The 11,242-nt window shown below is 27.8% G+C and overlaps 5 protein-coding genes across 7 annotated transcripts; 3 read left to right on the top strand and 2 right to left on the bottom strand.

Annotated features, from left to right (window-relative positions):
• The first annotated feature begins 453 nt into the window (after window positions 1-453).
• LOC129613978 (NADH dehydrogenase [ubiquinone] 1 alpha subcomplex subunit 5) lies at window positions 454-1,366 on the top strand. Its single transcript, XM_055528336.1, has 3 exons — window positions 454-616; window positions 726-887; window positions 1,097-1,366. The coding sequence occupies exons 1-3, from the start codon at window positions 596-598 to the stop codon at window positions 1,286-1,288; spliced, it is 375 nt and encodes a 124-aa protein (XP_055384311.1). The 5' UTR covers window positions 454-595; the 3' UTR covers window positions 1,289-1,366.
• Window positions 1,325-2,079, bottom strand: LOC129613977 (H/ACA ribonucleoprotein complex subunit 2-like protein). The gene is made up of 2 exons (XM_055528335.1): window positions 1,737-2,079; window positions 1,325-1,676 (listed from the first exon to the last, which is right to left on the bottom strand). The coding sequence occupies exons 1-2, from the start codon at window positions 1,967-1,969 to the stop codon at window positions 1,445-1,447; spliced, it is 465 nt and encodes a 154-aa protein (XP_055384310.1). The 5' UTR covers window positions 1,970-2,079; the 3' UTR covers window positions 1,325-1,444.
• Window positions 2,080-2,736: 657 nt separating this feature from the next.
• Window positions 2,737-4,630, top strand: LOC129613990 (zinc finger protein ZFP2-like). 3 transcript variants are annotated; one of them, XM_055528354.1, is made up of 5 exons: window positions 2,737-3,192; window positions 3,256-3,330; window positions 3,374-3,528; window positions 3,583-3,949; window positions 4,012-4,630. In XM_055528354.1, the coding sequence occupies exons 1-5, from the start codon at window positions 2,925-2,927 to the stop codon at window positions 4,065-4,067; spliced, it is 921 nt and encodes a 306-aa protein (XP_055384329.1). In that variant the 5' UTR covers window positions 2,737-2,924; the 3' UTR covers window positions 4,068-4,630. The 3 variants fall into 3 exon arrangements, with proteins under 3 accessions (XP_055384329.1, XP_055384331.1, XP_055384330.1); XM_055528356.1 differs by having other exon boundaries at window positions 3,256-3,315; window positions 4,012-4,629; XM_055528355.1 differs by having other exon boundaries at window positions 3,386-3,528; window positions 4,012-4,627.
• Window positions 4,631-5,077: 447 nt separating this feature from the next.
• On the bottom strand, window positions 5,078-7,178 carry LOC129613968 (regulator of gene activity). The gene is made up of 2 exons (XM_055528321.1): window positions 5,940-7,178; window positions 5,078-5,823 (listed from the first exon to the last, which is right to left on the bottom strand). The coding sequence occupies exons 1-2, from the start codon at window positions 6,640-6,642 to the stop codon at window positions 5,120-5,122; spliced, it is 1,407 nt and encodes a 468-aa protein (XP_055384296.1). The 5' UTR covers window positions 6,643-7,178; the 3' UTR covers window positions 5,078-5,119.
• Window positions 7,179-8,311: 1,133 nt separating this feature from the next.
• LOC129614001 (uncharacterized protein C16orf52 homolog A) lies at window positions 8,312-9,170 on the top strand. The gene is made up of 3 exons (XM_055528367.1): window positions 8,312-8,476; window positions 8,535-8,678; window positions 8,740-9,170. Exons 1-3 carry the CDS (start codon window positions 8,417-8,419, stop codon window positions 9,037-9,039), a joined length of 504 nt encoding a protein of 167 aa, XP_055384342.1. The 5' UTR covers window positions 8,312-8,416; the 3' UTR covers window positions 9,040-9,170.
• Window positions 9,171-11,242: the final 2,072 nt, after the last annotated feature.

Genomic DNA, 11,242 nt, shown 5'->3' with positions numbered 1-11,242 from the left:
TATAAAAACAGTTATACAGTATAAAAATTTTCAATTCAATTAAATTGAGTCCAATTTAGTCTAAATTGAATTCGAACTTTGATGCACCACAGCCTGGGTTAATAAATTGTAATTAAAAGTTGAGTCCAAAAGGAAGTTTACTTTATTTGGTACAGTGGAATCATAAATTCAAATACCCACATACATATTATATACATACTTAGATATATAGGGTGTTTCGCATAGAGTAGCAAATAATTGTAGGGGATGATTTTTTTATCAATTTCCAGCAAAAAATTTTATGACGACTGCACAATATATGTAAGTAATGTATGTAATATAGAAACTCATTTATTTTTGTGACATATGCAATAAAATTACATTGACATTTGCCGGTGTAGTGCTGGAGTTAGAATATTTGTCAAAACAGAGCATATATATTTTTTTGATTTATCGAATGTTTGTTGACATATCAAAATCTTGTCTTATAAATATAAAATCCAGCTGACAATTGTGAACAATTGCAAAAACTACATTCATTTTGTTTTCGTACTTTTGTTGAATCTTTCTTATTATAAAAGAAATTTGCTTTTAAAGAAAATAAAGTTGTAGTAAAATGGCTGGTATTCTGAAAAAGGTGATTAACAAAATTTTAATAATTATATCAGTAATAAATGTTATGTTACATAACCCGTAATAACAATTTTGCTATAAAGGATTGTCTTTGACAAAAATTTTTATTTTAGTCCACCGGCCTAACCGGACTCGCGGTTGCTGTGAATCCTCACCACACCTTAACTGGCTTGTATGGAAAAATCTTAAGAGTACTTGCTAAGATGCCTCCAGATGCGGGATACAGAAAAAATACGGAAAAAATAGTTCAAGAAAGGGCAAATATCGTTAAAACTGTAAGTGGGGAGAAAAATGTTTTTTATATTCCAAATACAAGTTCTGAGAATATCTACCGAAGTATATGTCTTGATTTTATATAAACAAAAAAGTAGGAATACAAAATTTTTTTTTTATAATTTATATGTAATAATAGATATACATACAAAATTGATTTATATATATACGTGTATTTAAGTTCATTATTCTAAACGGAACAATTTTTTAGACACCTAACGTTGCTGATGTTGAAAAGAAAATAAACTGTGGACAAGTAGAAGAACTAATAATTCAAGCCGAAAATGAATTGGTTCTAGCAAGGAAAATGCTTGGATGGAAACCATGGGAACCCCTTATGAAACCAATTCCAGAAAAGCAGTGGGATTGGCCACCAGCCCAAATTAAAGAACCCAGAATATAAAGAAATGTTAATATAAGATAAATAAAATATAAATTGAATACAAATAGAAGCTTTGGGTTTTTTTGTAGTAGAAATTAATTTCTTCGTTTTATTTCTAATAAAAACTTAAAAATAGGTATGATTTTGTAAATTTTATAAAATGAATGATTACGCGGCTTACGCCGGAATAGGTAATAAATTTATATCATTTTTAACTTCATCAAAAAGGTCTTTGTATTCTTCATGTTCCCGAATCAATAATGCGACTGTTCCTCTTTTAACACCCATTGCTACACCTAAATCCGCTCTGCTGGGCGTATATGTGTAAGGAATTCCTTTTTCTTCACATACAGCAGGTAAATGACACATTATATCTATAGGGGTGACATCCCCTGCAAACAATACAATACTAGAAAAGAAAAAATACAATTAGTAATGTTAAGCCATCTACATATTCTTTTTTTCTTACCCTACTTCTCCTTTTCTTAAACGAGTTTGTACATCTTTCAAACCATTTCTCACATATGTTCGGTGCTTCATTGCCTTTTTTACTAATTTATAGCATCTTTTGGTCAGCTTCCTCGAAGCCATTGGCTTTGCTATCGCACTTACATATTTCAATTTTTCATCATAAGTATCTTCTTCTTTTATTGTAACATTTGCAGTACTTTCATCCAAAGGTTCTTCTTTAATTTTACCCATATTGAGTTTTCTTTTACAATTTTAAATTATTTTATAAACCAAAAACTGCTAGAAAATTAAAAAAACAAAGTATAATTTACCACGTGTGATTGTGTGAATGTAAAACTTATCAAAAAGCACAATAGCACATTTCTTTTGACAGTTGTGACATTTGGTATTTCAACAATCTTAAAAGATTGGACGTGTGTAGTTGCAGGAAAATTTAGCTCGTTTCTTATATACAAAAATACATACTTTAAATTACTTTTTAATTTTTTATAATATTTAAGCTACAGTTTAAAGCTACATGAAGAATTGCTTTCAAAATGCCAATTTCCTAATGGCACACAATTTTCAAATAAAATGAATTGTTATCTCGTTTCACAATTTACAATGAATTTTTACTAAAATCAGTATACAGGATGAAACAATCATTAATTAATATAGCAATCATTAATTAATATACCGAATACAAGGTACGGACGCATAGGATAATCTATTTTCTTTGGCTATAATTATTATTAATACATATGAAAAGGTTATTTTAGTAACGGTAGAAAGATATTTTTTTAAATATAATGCCAATTCCCATTTAATTTAATAAGTCCAATGACAAAAAATTAATCTCTAATTTTAAACTACTAAATATAAATGCCAACGCAAATTTTAGACAGACAATGTGTGATATACGTCGTTGAAAACTAAACAAGATCTGGCAGTTCCTTGTTTTTACGATATTTCAAAAAATTTTGACGTATGTACTTGTTTTTTGGGAATTGTTGCAAACATCAGAGAACGCTAAAATAAAATAAGAGAATAAGCGAAGAAAAGAAATCAACAATTTGGATATGTTTGTAATTAGACATATTGTAAACTAAAATTTCTATTTGGGTTTCCTTTACATCAAGAACGCAGCTATTTAATAATTTAGTCTTTCATAACGTTTGAGAAAAAATCCACTAAACTGGCAGTGACAATGGCATCCTATTGTGTGGCCCCTGGCTGCAGAAATTATGAAAATATGAATGAGTCGTCCGGCAACGAGTTATCATTTTTTCCTTTACCGTCGAATGAACATTTTCGTCAGTATTGGTTAGCTTTTATAGGCAGCACTACTCAGAATACAAGAAGTTGGAAATCATGGAGATTATGCTCTGAACATTTTATAGAATATGATTTTTACACAATTGAAGTTTCTGGTGTTGATGGTAAACGACGTTTAAAAAAATTCCTCAAAGAAGAAGGTAACATTTTTACATTTAATATTGCATTTAAAACATTTTTTGTTTATATAAAACCATTCTTAGCTGTACCCACGATTCATTGTAATTCTGCACACACAATACTTCAGACTTTCTTGGATGACGGTAATGGATATACAGGTAGGTTCTTATGAATTCAGTAATTTAAAACCATTTTTCTTAGGTGTTGTTTTAGGCATTGGCCAGCCCCAAACTTCAAACAGGGGTCGCCCCTCTAAATCAAAAGTTGAGGTAAAGATTCCATCAGCTATAGGTAATAGCAAACCTAAAACGAACTTACCTGCTTATACTTGTGATATTTGTGGCTCTACGTTTAAGGTATATATTTGCCTAGCATTTTAAGAAAATTATTAAATCTAAAAAAATTCTTAGATTAAATCATCACTAACTGTTCACAAAAGATACCACACAGGAGATAGACCTTACAACTGCAATTACTGCCCTTCTAAGTTTAGAACAAGAAGTTTGTTAACATTGCATGAAAGAACTCATACTGGAGAAAAACCATACAATTGCAAATTTTGTGGAAAAGGTTATGGTGCAAAATCTAATTTATATGTTCATGAAAGAATTCATACTGGCGTAAAACCATATAAATGTCCATACTGTGACAAATTATTCAATCAAAGGTCTTCAATGGTTATTCACTCAAGACGTCACAACATTAAAGAAGAACAAGAAAATTTTCAACAAGTTACAGTTGTACCGCAAGTTTTTTCTTGCACGAAATGCAATAAAGGTAAGTTTCATAATGCATGTGCTGAATTCATGATTAACTTTTTTTTCAATTATCTATTTCAGAATTTAGCAGTGCTGCTAATTTGGCTTCACATACTAGTATACACAATGAAACCTAATAGATTAACTTATTTATTTATCTTTATAATATAACATTACTAATCCCTAAGATACGTTCTCTTAAATTCGTAAATAAGATACAAATACAGTTCAGGCATATTATTTGATTTGAGTCAAATAATAGTTACTTATTGAAATTTTAGTTAAATATTGTTTATAAACTAGTTTATAATTGAAGTTCTACATATTTTTTACAGTTCGAATTTTCTTGAAAATTTGTGCTTAATTTTTAATACAACTTAAAGTTGTAAATACATAATTTATGTAATTTTTTTATTGAACATTTCTGTATAAAAAGTAAAAACCATATTGATATACATATACTAAGTTTGTGTTATATTAAGCTTAAATAATCGATAACTAGAACTAGGTAGAAATAATTTACCCGTCAAGTTGTTTGACCTCTTGAATAATTAATTAAAATTTAGGAAAAAAAATTTACTAAAATTTAATTGTATAAACATAATCATCCTTTTCGGCGCGAACATTTATGTTGTTGTCAAATAAAACGAATATCATATTTCTGCTTTCAACTTTTACTAAAATTTTTGTTTGAATAAATAAAATCCTAAAAATTTAAATTTTTGTGAGTTTTTGATTCTTTTTCGGAAAAAATGTGTTTCTGATTAATTATAGGCTCAGATTAAATGTTGATAAAAACGATACTGCTTGTAATTTTGCAGATGAAAGGTTGCCGATCTTCGTCTAAGTAGTTTTTAAATTATATTGGAACGACATACATATATAAGATATATAAGACAAGTAAGATTTTCAAGGCACAAGGTTTACAGATTAGTAGTAAAAACGTTTTTTCTAAAAATTTAAAAAAAAAATATTTTCGCATAACTTTAAACATCCTTGTAAGATTTTTGAAATAATATGGATAGCAAATCGACGTCACACGTTTTAAATAACAAAATATTTCATATTATTCCCAAATATGATCCTTGATTTTATATTACAAAAAACGTTTGTTGAAAATCACCTAATGAAACAAAATAAGTTATGCTTCTAAATTTATCGTTAAATATATTTATTCATTAATAATATTTTATACAGACTGTCCATTCAATGCACTTAAAGTCGGACATTTATCCAGTTTATCGCCATCAACTTGGAAATCTTTTACGACTCTTCTCCATGTTTGGGCATCAAAATAATAAAACGTTTTATTTTCTTTTGTGCCGTTCTTGTCAATTTGCGGTATACCAGGAATTCTAGTTATCCAAACTTTTTCCTCAACATGATACCTCCAATCTCGATTAAATAATTCAGCTGCTGCTGCTAATTGCATAACATCACCAACATTTGTGTAAAACAAGAAAAATAATAGGTCATCTTTATACTTTTTCAGTGCTAGACTTGATAATTTATCTCGTATCGACGCATTTATTAAATATTCGGGCGGCACATTATATTCAATATCTTGAGCTCGACATGGATGATCTGCAAAAGGTCCAGCAAATGTAGGATGCAGATTTTCCTGAGAATTTAAATTTAATCCTAAGCCTGTTAAATCTTGTCCCATAGCTAATGTAACTAAATTTGGATCAGATTCGGCTGCTCGTATAAACGTCAGTAAACCAACCATGCCATATTGATTATTGACCATACTAGCAGGTATGTTTGTTACCTTTCCATCGGGTGATGTTTGCACGCCCCGTTTAATTGCATTTTCACTACTCGAACTTATGTCATTTTGGTGTTCAATACTTCCTCCTAAACCAGTACCTCCTATTCCTCCACTTCCACCACCTTAAAGAAAATTATATTAGAACATCTCGTAAATTTTAACAATAAATAATGTTTGCATTTTTTCAAATAAAATTAAAAAATGCATATTGATGAAAAAAAATTGTAATAAAACTCACCCACTAATGATGGATTTTTCTCCGCATTGTCCATTACATTATCGCTTATTCCACTTCCAGTGTTATTTGTACCATCAGTTATTTGCGTTCCAGGTAGCGCAGGGAAATCTTCATTTGACATTTGAAACTCAGAATGTTCCATTGTCGGCTGTTTAACCATCCCCACATATGGCTTACTACCGGGAGGTTGCAGAGGATTTGATTGTGGCAGTGATTGATCATTTTGACCTCTAGCATTTGTTAACGAGGGAAATTCTGAAAGATCAAGCAACGCTGGCGTTGAGCTATCACCAGTATTACCAACAAATACAGAATGAAAATTATTGAGAGCGTTACCACCACTACCTGAACCATAACCCCGTGATGTTTGCATAAATGAATTCATATTAGACATAGGACCACCACCACTTAATCCTGTCATCGTTCTTTGATTGAAAGGTCTTTGGCTGCCAAATATATTTGATCTTCCACCCGCCGCCGTTAACGAAGGTCCGCCACCACTCACCGAAAGTTGCATATTTCGATTAGGAGATAATTGTGGCGGCTGTGGCTGTCCATAATTCCCACCACCAATTGGAAACATATCCGAGGTTGGTGTTACATGCCCTGACAATGAATTTCCTCCAAACGTTCCTGAATTTCTCCCCGCTAATGTGGCATTAGCCATACTTCTGGGGGGTTGTTGAAAATTAAAATTTGCCATATTTTCTTCTTAACTGTTATAAAAATTTCATTCATACGACTTTTAAAAAATGCTTGCGCATTTGGCATTCCAAACGGAGACCAGCCTTTGTTTATAGCAGTTCTTTTAAATACAAATTTAATATGCTTTACTATTCAAATCAGCATACAAAACAATCTTAAAAACTTTAATATAATTTTATGTAAGAAAAATATTAAAAACTAACAATTTTTTTCACTATTTACAGAATAAAGCAATATACTTTCAAGTTTTCACTTGACAAGTCTCACTTTATAGTTTTCTCTTAAGTCAGTTTTTAATATATATTTACGATTTTCACTTTATGTTTATTAGTTTTTATTGAGATAAAAATTAAGAGCAGTATTTTTAATTTAATAATTCAATGTTTTTAAGCAATTTTAGAGAATATTTTACGAATTTGTAATAAAATATTTTTTGTTGTGCCAAATATATTTAACACAAAACGCAGCAAATTAAATTGGACTTCATTTTGTGGGGCCTAAATTTTCCTTTGGTACTGAAAACCAGCGCTCCATATTTCTGTCAAAATTATGACAGTTGTAAACGTCAAATTTGCAAATAAACAAATTTTTTGAGATCACAAGTACTCAATTAACAGTTTCTTTGTGAAATTATCTGGTTAATGTGGTGGCCACTACTGAAATTAATTTTTTTTGTCTTTAATGTTCTGGACATAATTTTCATTTAATTTATTACACAAAGCCATACCATATAAATATGTAAATATATATTGTATTTGAAACTAATAATAAATTGGGAAATGACAGTTTTAAGTAACTTCTTTTTTAACGTTGTTATTTAAAAAACTTGGTAGTGTTAGCATTATTTTACCAAAACCATATGTCACCGAATTTGGAATAAAATAAAAACTTTATTTTATTCCAATATAATAAAAAAATTGTTCTTTCTCCTTTTCTGGAAATTATGACCTTAAAAAGAAGTTAAATTCCAAGAAAACAAATATGATTCTTGCTTTTTTCAACATACTAAGCTGAAAAAAGCGATAATCAAATTCTTAATTCCAAACACACGAAGCGGTAAATTTAAATGGATATAGTAAAAGGTTAAATTTAAATAGATATCCGGTAGTTAAAATTACGTCATTGGCGGTACATGCCGCACCCGAAATAATCTAAGCAGCAATACCTATTTTTGGTTATAAATTTATAATTGACATTTGGAAAAAAACGTCAAAAGCCACGAAAATTGGTTCGCGGTTGAACAATGGACGCGGGAATTGGAATTTAAAATTCGAATTTATTGAAGTGTCGCGTGGCACTTTATGTAGTAAATATTCAAATACGTAAAACTACTTTTTAATTTTGACAACAGCATACCGAATCCACTAGCTGTGTGCTATAATGATAGTGCTAAATTCTTGACGTTCAATTAGGTATAGCGCTAAATTAATTAATTTTGGTTTTTAAGAATATTGTAATTTGTAATAGTAAAAGACGAGAAAAAGAAAGAATAATAAGGAATAGTAATTTGGGGATTTGTTTGTATGATGATTTATAAATACAGTTTATTGGGCGTAACAATCAATGTCAAATAAGGCTCTAATTTAAGAAAAGAAAATTTGAAAACTGAAATTGAAACAAAAAATTTATTATGAAATGTCAATGTCATGTTGTTTTAATTGAAATGAAAATAAACTTTTGATAAGAATGTTTTGTTTAGGTTGTTTTGAGAAAAAATATTTTTAAGATTTTGACTTATTAATGAAATAATTTTGTTATTCACTTAAAACATTATGGATAAATTAACAACAATTAGTGCAACTTTATTTTTAGCTGCAGATGTATTTGCCATAGTGGGTTAAAAATAAATTTTCGGTATCGGAATATTAAATATAAAAATTTTATTTTTAGACATCATTAGCTATGCCCGACTGGATTGTTTCTGAAGAGAGCGGTGAAATTCGTCTTGGTTTGATGTGGACATGTATGACTTTATATAACAGACCACAAATATGTTTTACTCCCGAATTAACAACAGAATGGCTTTTAGCTTTGGTAAAATAATATATTGTGTACTAATTATTTTGAAATACTAAATATTTTATATTTTTTAAAGATATGCATATTTATTGGTTGCATTTGTATAACAACAACGATAATATTATTAGCATCAAGTAGTTGGGATAGAAATGTTATTCCATATGCTCGTTGGGTAGGATTCACGGCCATGGTACTGTTTTGCTTAGCAGCTGTTATATTCCCATTGGGATTTCATACAGATGAAATTGGTGGGCAGATTTATCAATTACCTAACACATATAAAATTGGGATTTCTTATATTATATTTGTACTAGCTTTATGGATTACAGTAGTTTCGGAACTATTCGCTGGAAAAGTCTGCCTTCCACATTTTTAATAAAAAAAAATATATTTTTTAAAATATTAACTGTTTTATTTTATATTTTTCCATAAAAATTATGGAAATATCTACATATATGTATTTATTATAAGTTTAAGTATTATTATGATTAGATTATATTTAATTGTGAAAAACATAATTTGTTTTATTGAACAAAAAATAGTATTCTATTTAAAATATTCTTTTTGTTACTTAAAATTTTGCTGCTCTTGTCTATGCGCTGAAAACATTATCCTGCACAATTTTATGTGAATTGAAAATAATTACTGCGCAAAAGAGATTCAGCACTTTCTTATACACAAGGGTTTATTCTGCGTCTTCTTTTTTTGGCTTATTGAATTCGTATAACTCAGAATTCTCATTGTTTCTATATTTGATGTAATTTTTTCAATTAGATCTTCGCATTTTTTTCATAAATAATTCATTGAAGTTACTACCTTAAAAAATAAACTGAATTTATGGTGACTAAAATTTGTATAAATTTTGGCTAAACCCAAGGAAGTAATGCGAAATATTTTTTTTCTCTCGAAAAATAATCTTATACGAATATGTATAAGTTACCCAATTATGAATAAATATGTACGTCATTCTTACTGGCTCAATTTTGGCAAGTAAATTTAGAGTCAAGCCAGTAGGGAAACTCAATACTTCATAATAGTTTTTCCTATTTTTTTTTATTGTCTACAGTTATTGCTCGAAATAATGTATTATCCAACAAAAACAGTTATTGCCATTATAAAACTGTAAATTTTAATTTAAAAATAAAAATTTTAAAAATATTTAAATTAAAACAAAATCTTTGTTTAGGTACACAAATTTCTTTTATTCTTTTTTTTTTTTAATATTAACTGTAAAAAAACTTTTTAAGGTTTCTTTCTACGCAAATTTTATTCCGGATTTTAATTCTTCTGAAGTAATTTTTATTCTATTTCCTCAATTTTAATTTTTCAGCTTTTATTTTTGATTTACAATATAGGAATTACTAAAATTTTCTTTTTTAGTACTTTAAGCTTCATTTTGTTTTTTTTTTTGTTTGTTTTTAATTGGAAGGTGATTTTAAAATCATTAATTTTCTTTTTATTTTAATTTATTTTTGTTGCTTATTCAAATTTTGCATAGATTAATTTTGGTAAATTTTTTATATTTTTCATTTTTTGTATTTATTCTGTTTTCCATTAAAATGTTCATTTGTGTATGGGAGGAAACCGTCTACGGGTCAAAAACCTCCGTTCCAAAAATGTACTAAAAATTCTTTTATAAGAAAATATATGTATATGTCAAGATTTTAAAAAATTTTTTCAATTTCATTTAATGGTTTGAAAATTTTATTGTGTTTTTTTTTTTAAAATAATTTTGATAAAATTCTAAATTTTTTTGCTTTTTTTTTATTGGAAATTATCACCAAATTTTTGAACTTCAAAAGATTAATATTTATATATGTTATTTATTATATTTATATGGATTATATTATATAAATGTGAAGATTATTCAAATAATTTAAATTGACTTAAACAAAGAATTAATTCGATTTTAATATTATATGAACTCAAATAAAAATTTTTCTCTGAATTGTAATTTTAATAGTTTTTCTTTTACGTTCAGAGATCAATTTAATTTTCTATTTACTTTAATTTATATTAATATAATTTTCAAACCATATGCTGTCCTCTTCATCATCTTTTTTTAAATTTTTTTTTAAACATTTTTGAAATCTTTTTTTAATTTTAATTTTTCAGTTTTTTTGAAACAATAAAATTTACGACAGGGTGATTAAATTATAAAAATAAAACAAAATTACAGCGTACTAAAAATTTAAAGAAAAAATTTGAATATTTTTCTTAAAATAAAAATGGAGTAAATAGAGTGGCGAACAGATCAATTATATTTCAAACTTTATTTGATAATATTAGGGATAGTGCAGATTTTCATATACTTCGATTTTCATAGTGCGAGATATAAATACTACAAAAACATAACCGGATGAATATGCAATATATTTTTGATTTCTATAAAATCAAAACATTTTACATGATTTAATTGCGGTATTCATACTAATTTCATAAATAAATATGTGTTGCAAAAAATTAGACATGTTTACATACAAAAAAACATTTGCTTATGCAAACATCGGGGAGGTTTTGCTATATATCGCAATATATTGCGTTTATGAAAGGACCTTTGTATATCATATAAATTATAA

The sequence above is a fragment of the Condylostylus longicornis genome, unplaced genomic scaffold (genome assembly GCF_029603195.1).
Source record: "Condylostylus longicornis isolate FDR11 unplaced genomic scaffold, ASM2960319v2 ptg000098l, whole genome shotgun sequence".
Classification (NCBI taxonomy): Eukaryota; Metazoa; Arthropoda; class Insecta; order Diptera; family Dolichopodidae; genus Condylostylus; species Condylostylus longicornis.
Note: the sequence above shows the minus strand (reverse complement) of the source record. Positions and strands in the feature narration are given on the sequence as shown.

Bases quoted from the DNA above. Each gene is read 5' to 3' on its own strand.
- LOC129613978 (XM_055528336.1), top strand. From the start codon at position 596: ATGGCTGGTATTCTGAAAAAG. The intron at 617-725 runs GTGATTAACAAA...TTTTTATTTTAG, and splicing joins TGGCTGGTATTCTGAAAAAG to TCCACCGGCCTAACCGGACT. The intron at 888-1,096 runs GTAAGTGGGGAG...ACAATTTTTTAG, and splicing joins GGGCAAATATCGTTAAAACT to ACACCTAACGTTGCTGATGT.
- LOC129613977 (XM_055528335.1), bottom strand. From the start codon at position 1,969: ATGGGTAAAATTAAAGAAGAACCTTTGGATGAAAGTACTGCAAATGTT. The intron at 1,677-1,736 runs GTAAGAAAAAAA...TTTCTTTTCTAG, and splicing joins TTAAGAAAAGGAGAAGTAGG to TATTGTATTGTTTGCAGGGG.
- LOC129613990 (XM_055528354.1), top strand. From the start codon at position 2,925: ATGGCATCCTATTGTGTGGCCCCTGGCTGCAGAAATTATGAAAATATG. The intron at 3,331-3,373 runs GTAGGTTCTTAT...CATTTTTCTTAG, and splicing joins TGACGGTAATGGATATACAG to GTGTTGTTTTAGGCATTGGC. The intron at 3,529-3,582 runs GTATATATTTGC...AAAAATTCTTAG, and splicing joins TTTGTGGCTCTACGTTTAAG to ATTAAATCATCACTAACTGT.
- LOC129613968 (XM_055528321.1), bottom strand. From the start codon at position 6,642: ATGGCAAATTTTAATTTTCAACAACCCCCCAGAAGTATGGCTAATGCC. The intron at 5,824-5,939 runs GTGAGTTTTATT...ATTTTCTTTAAG, and splicing joins GAAAAATCCATCATTAGTGG to GTGGTGGAAGTGGAGGAATA.
- LOC129614001 (XM_055528367.1), top strand. From the start codon at position 8,417: ATGGATAAATTAACAACAATTAGTGCAACTTTATTTTTAGCTGCAGAT. The intron at 8,477-8,534 runs GTGGGTTAAAAA...TTTTATTTTTAG, and splicing joins CTGCAGATGTATTTGCCATA to ACATCATTAGCTATGCCCGA. The intron at 8,679-8,739 runs GTAAAATAATAT...TATTTTTTAAAG, and splicing joins CAGAATGGCTTTTAGCTTTG to ATATGCATATTTATTGGTTG.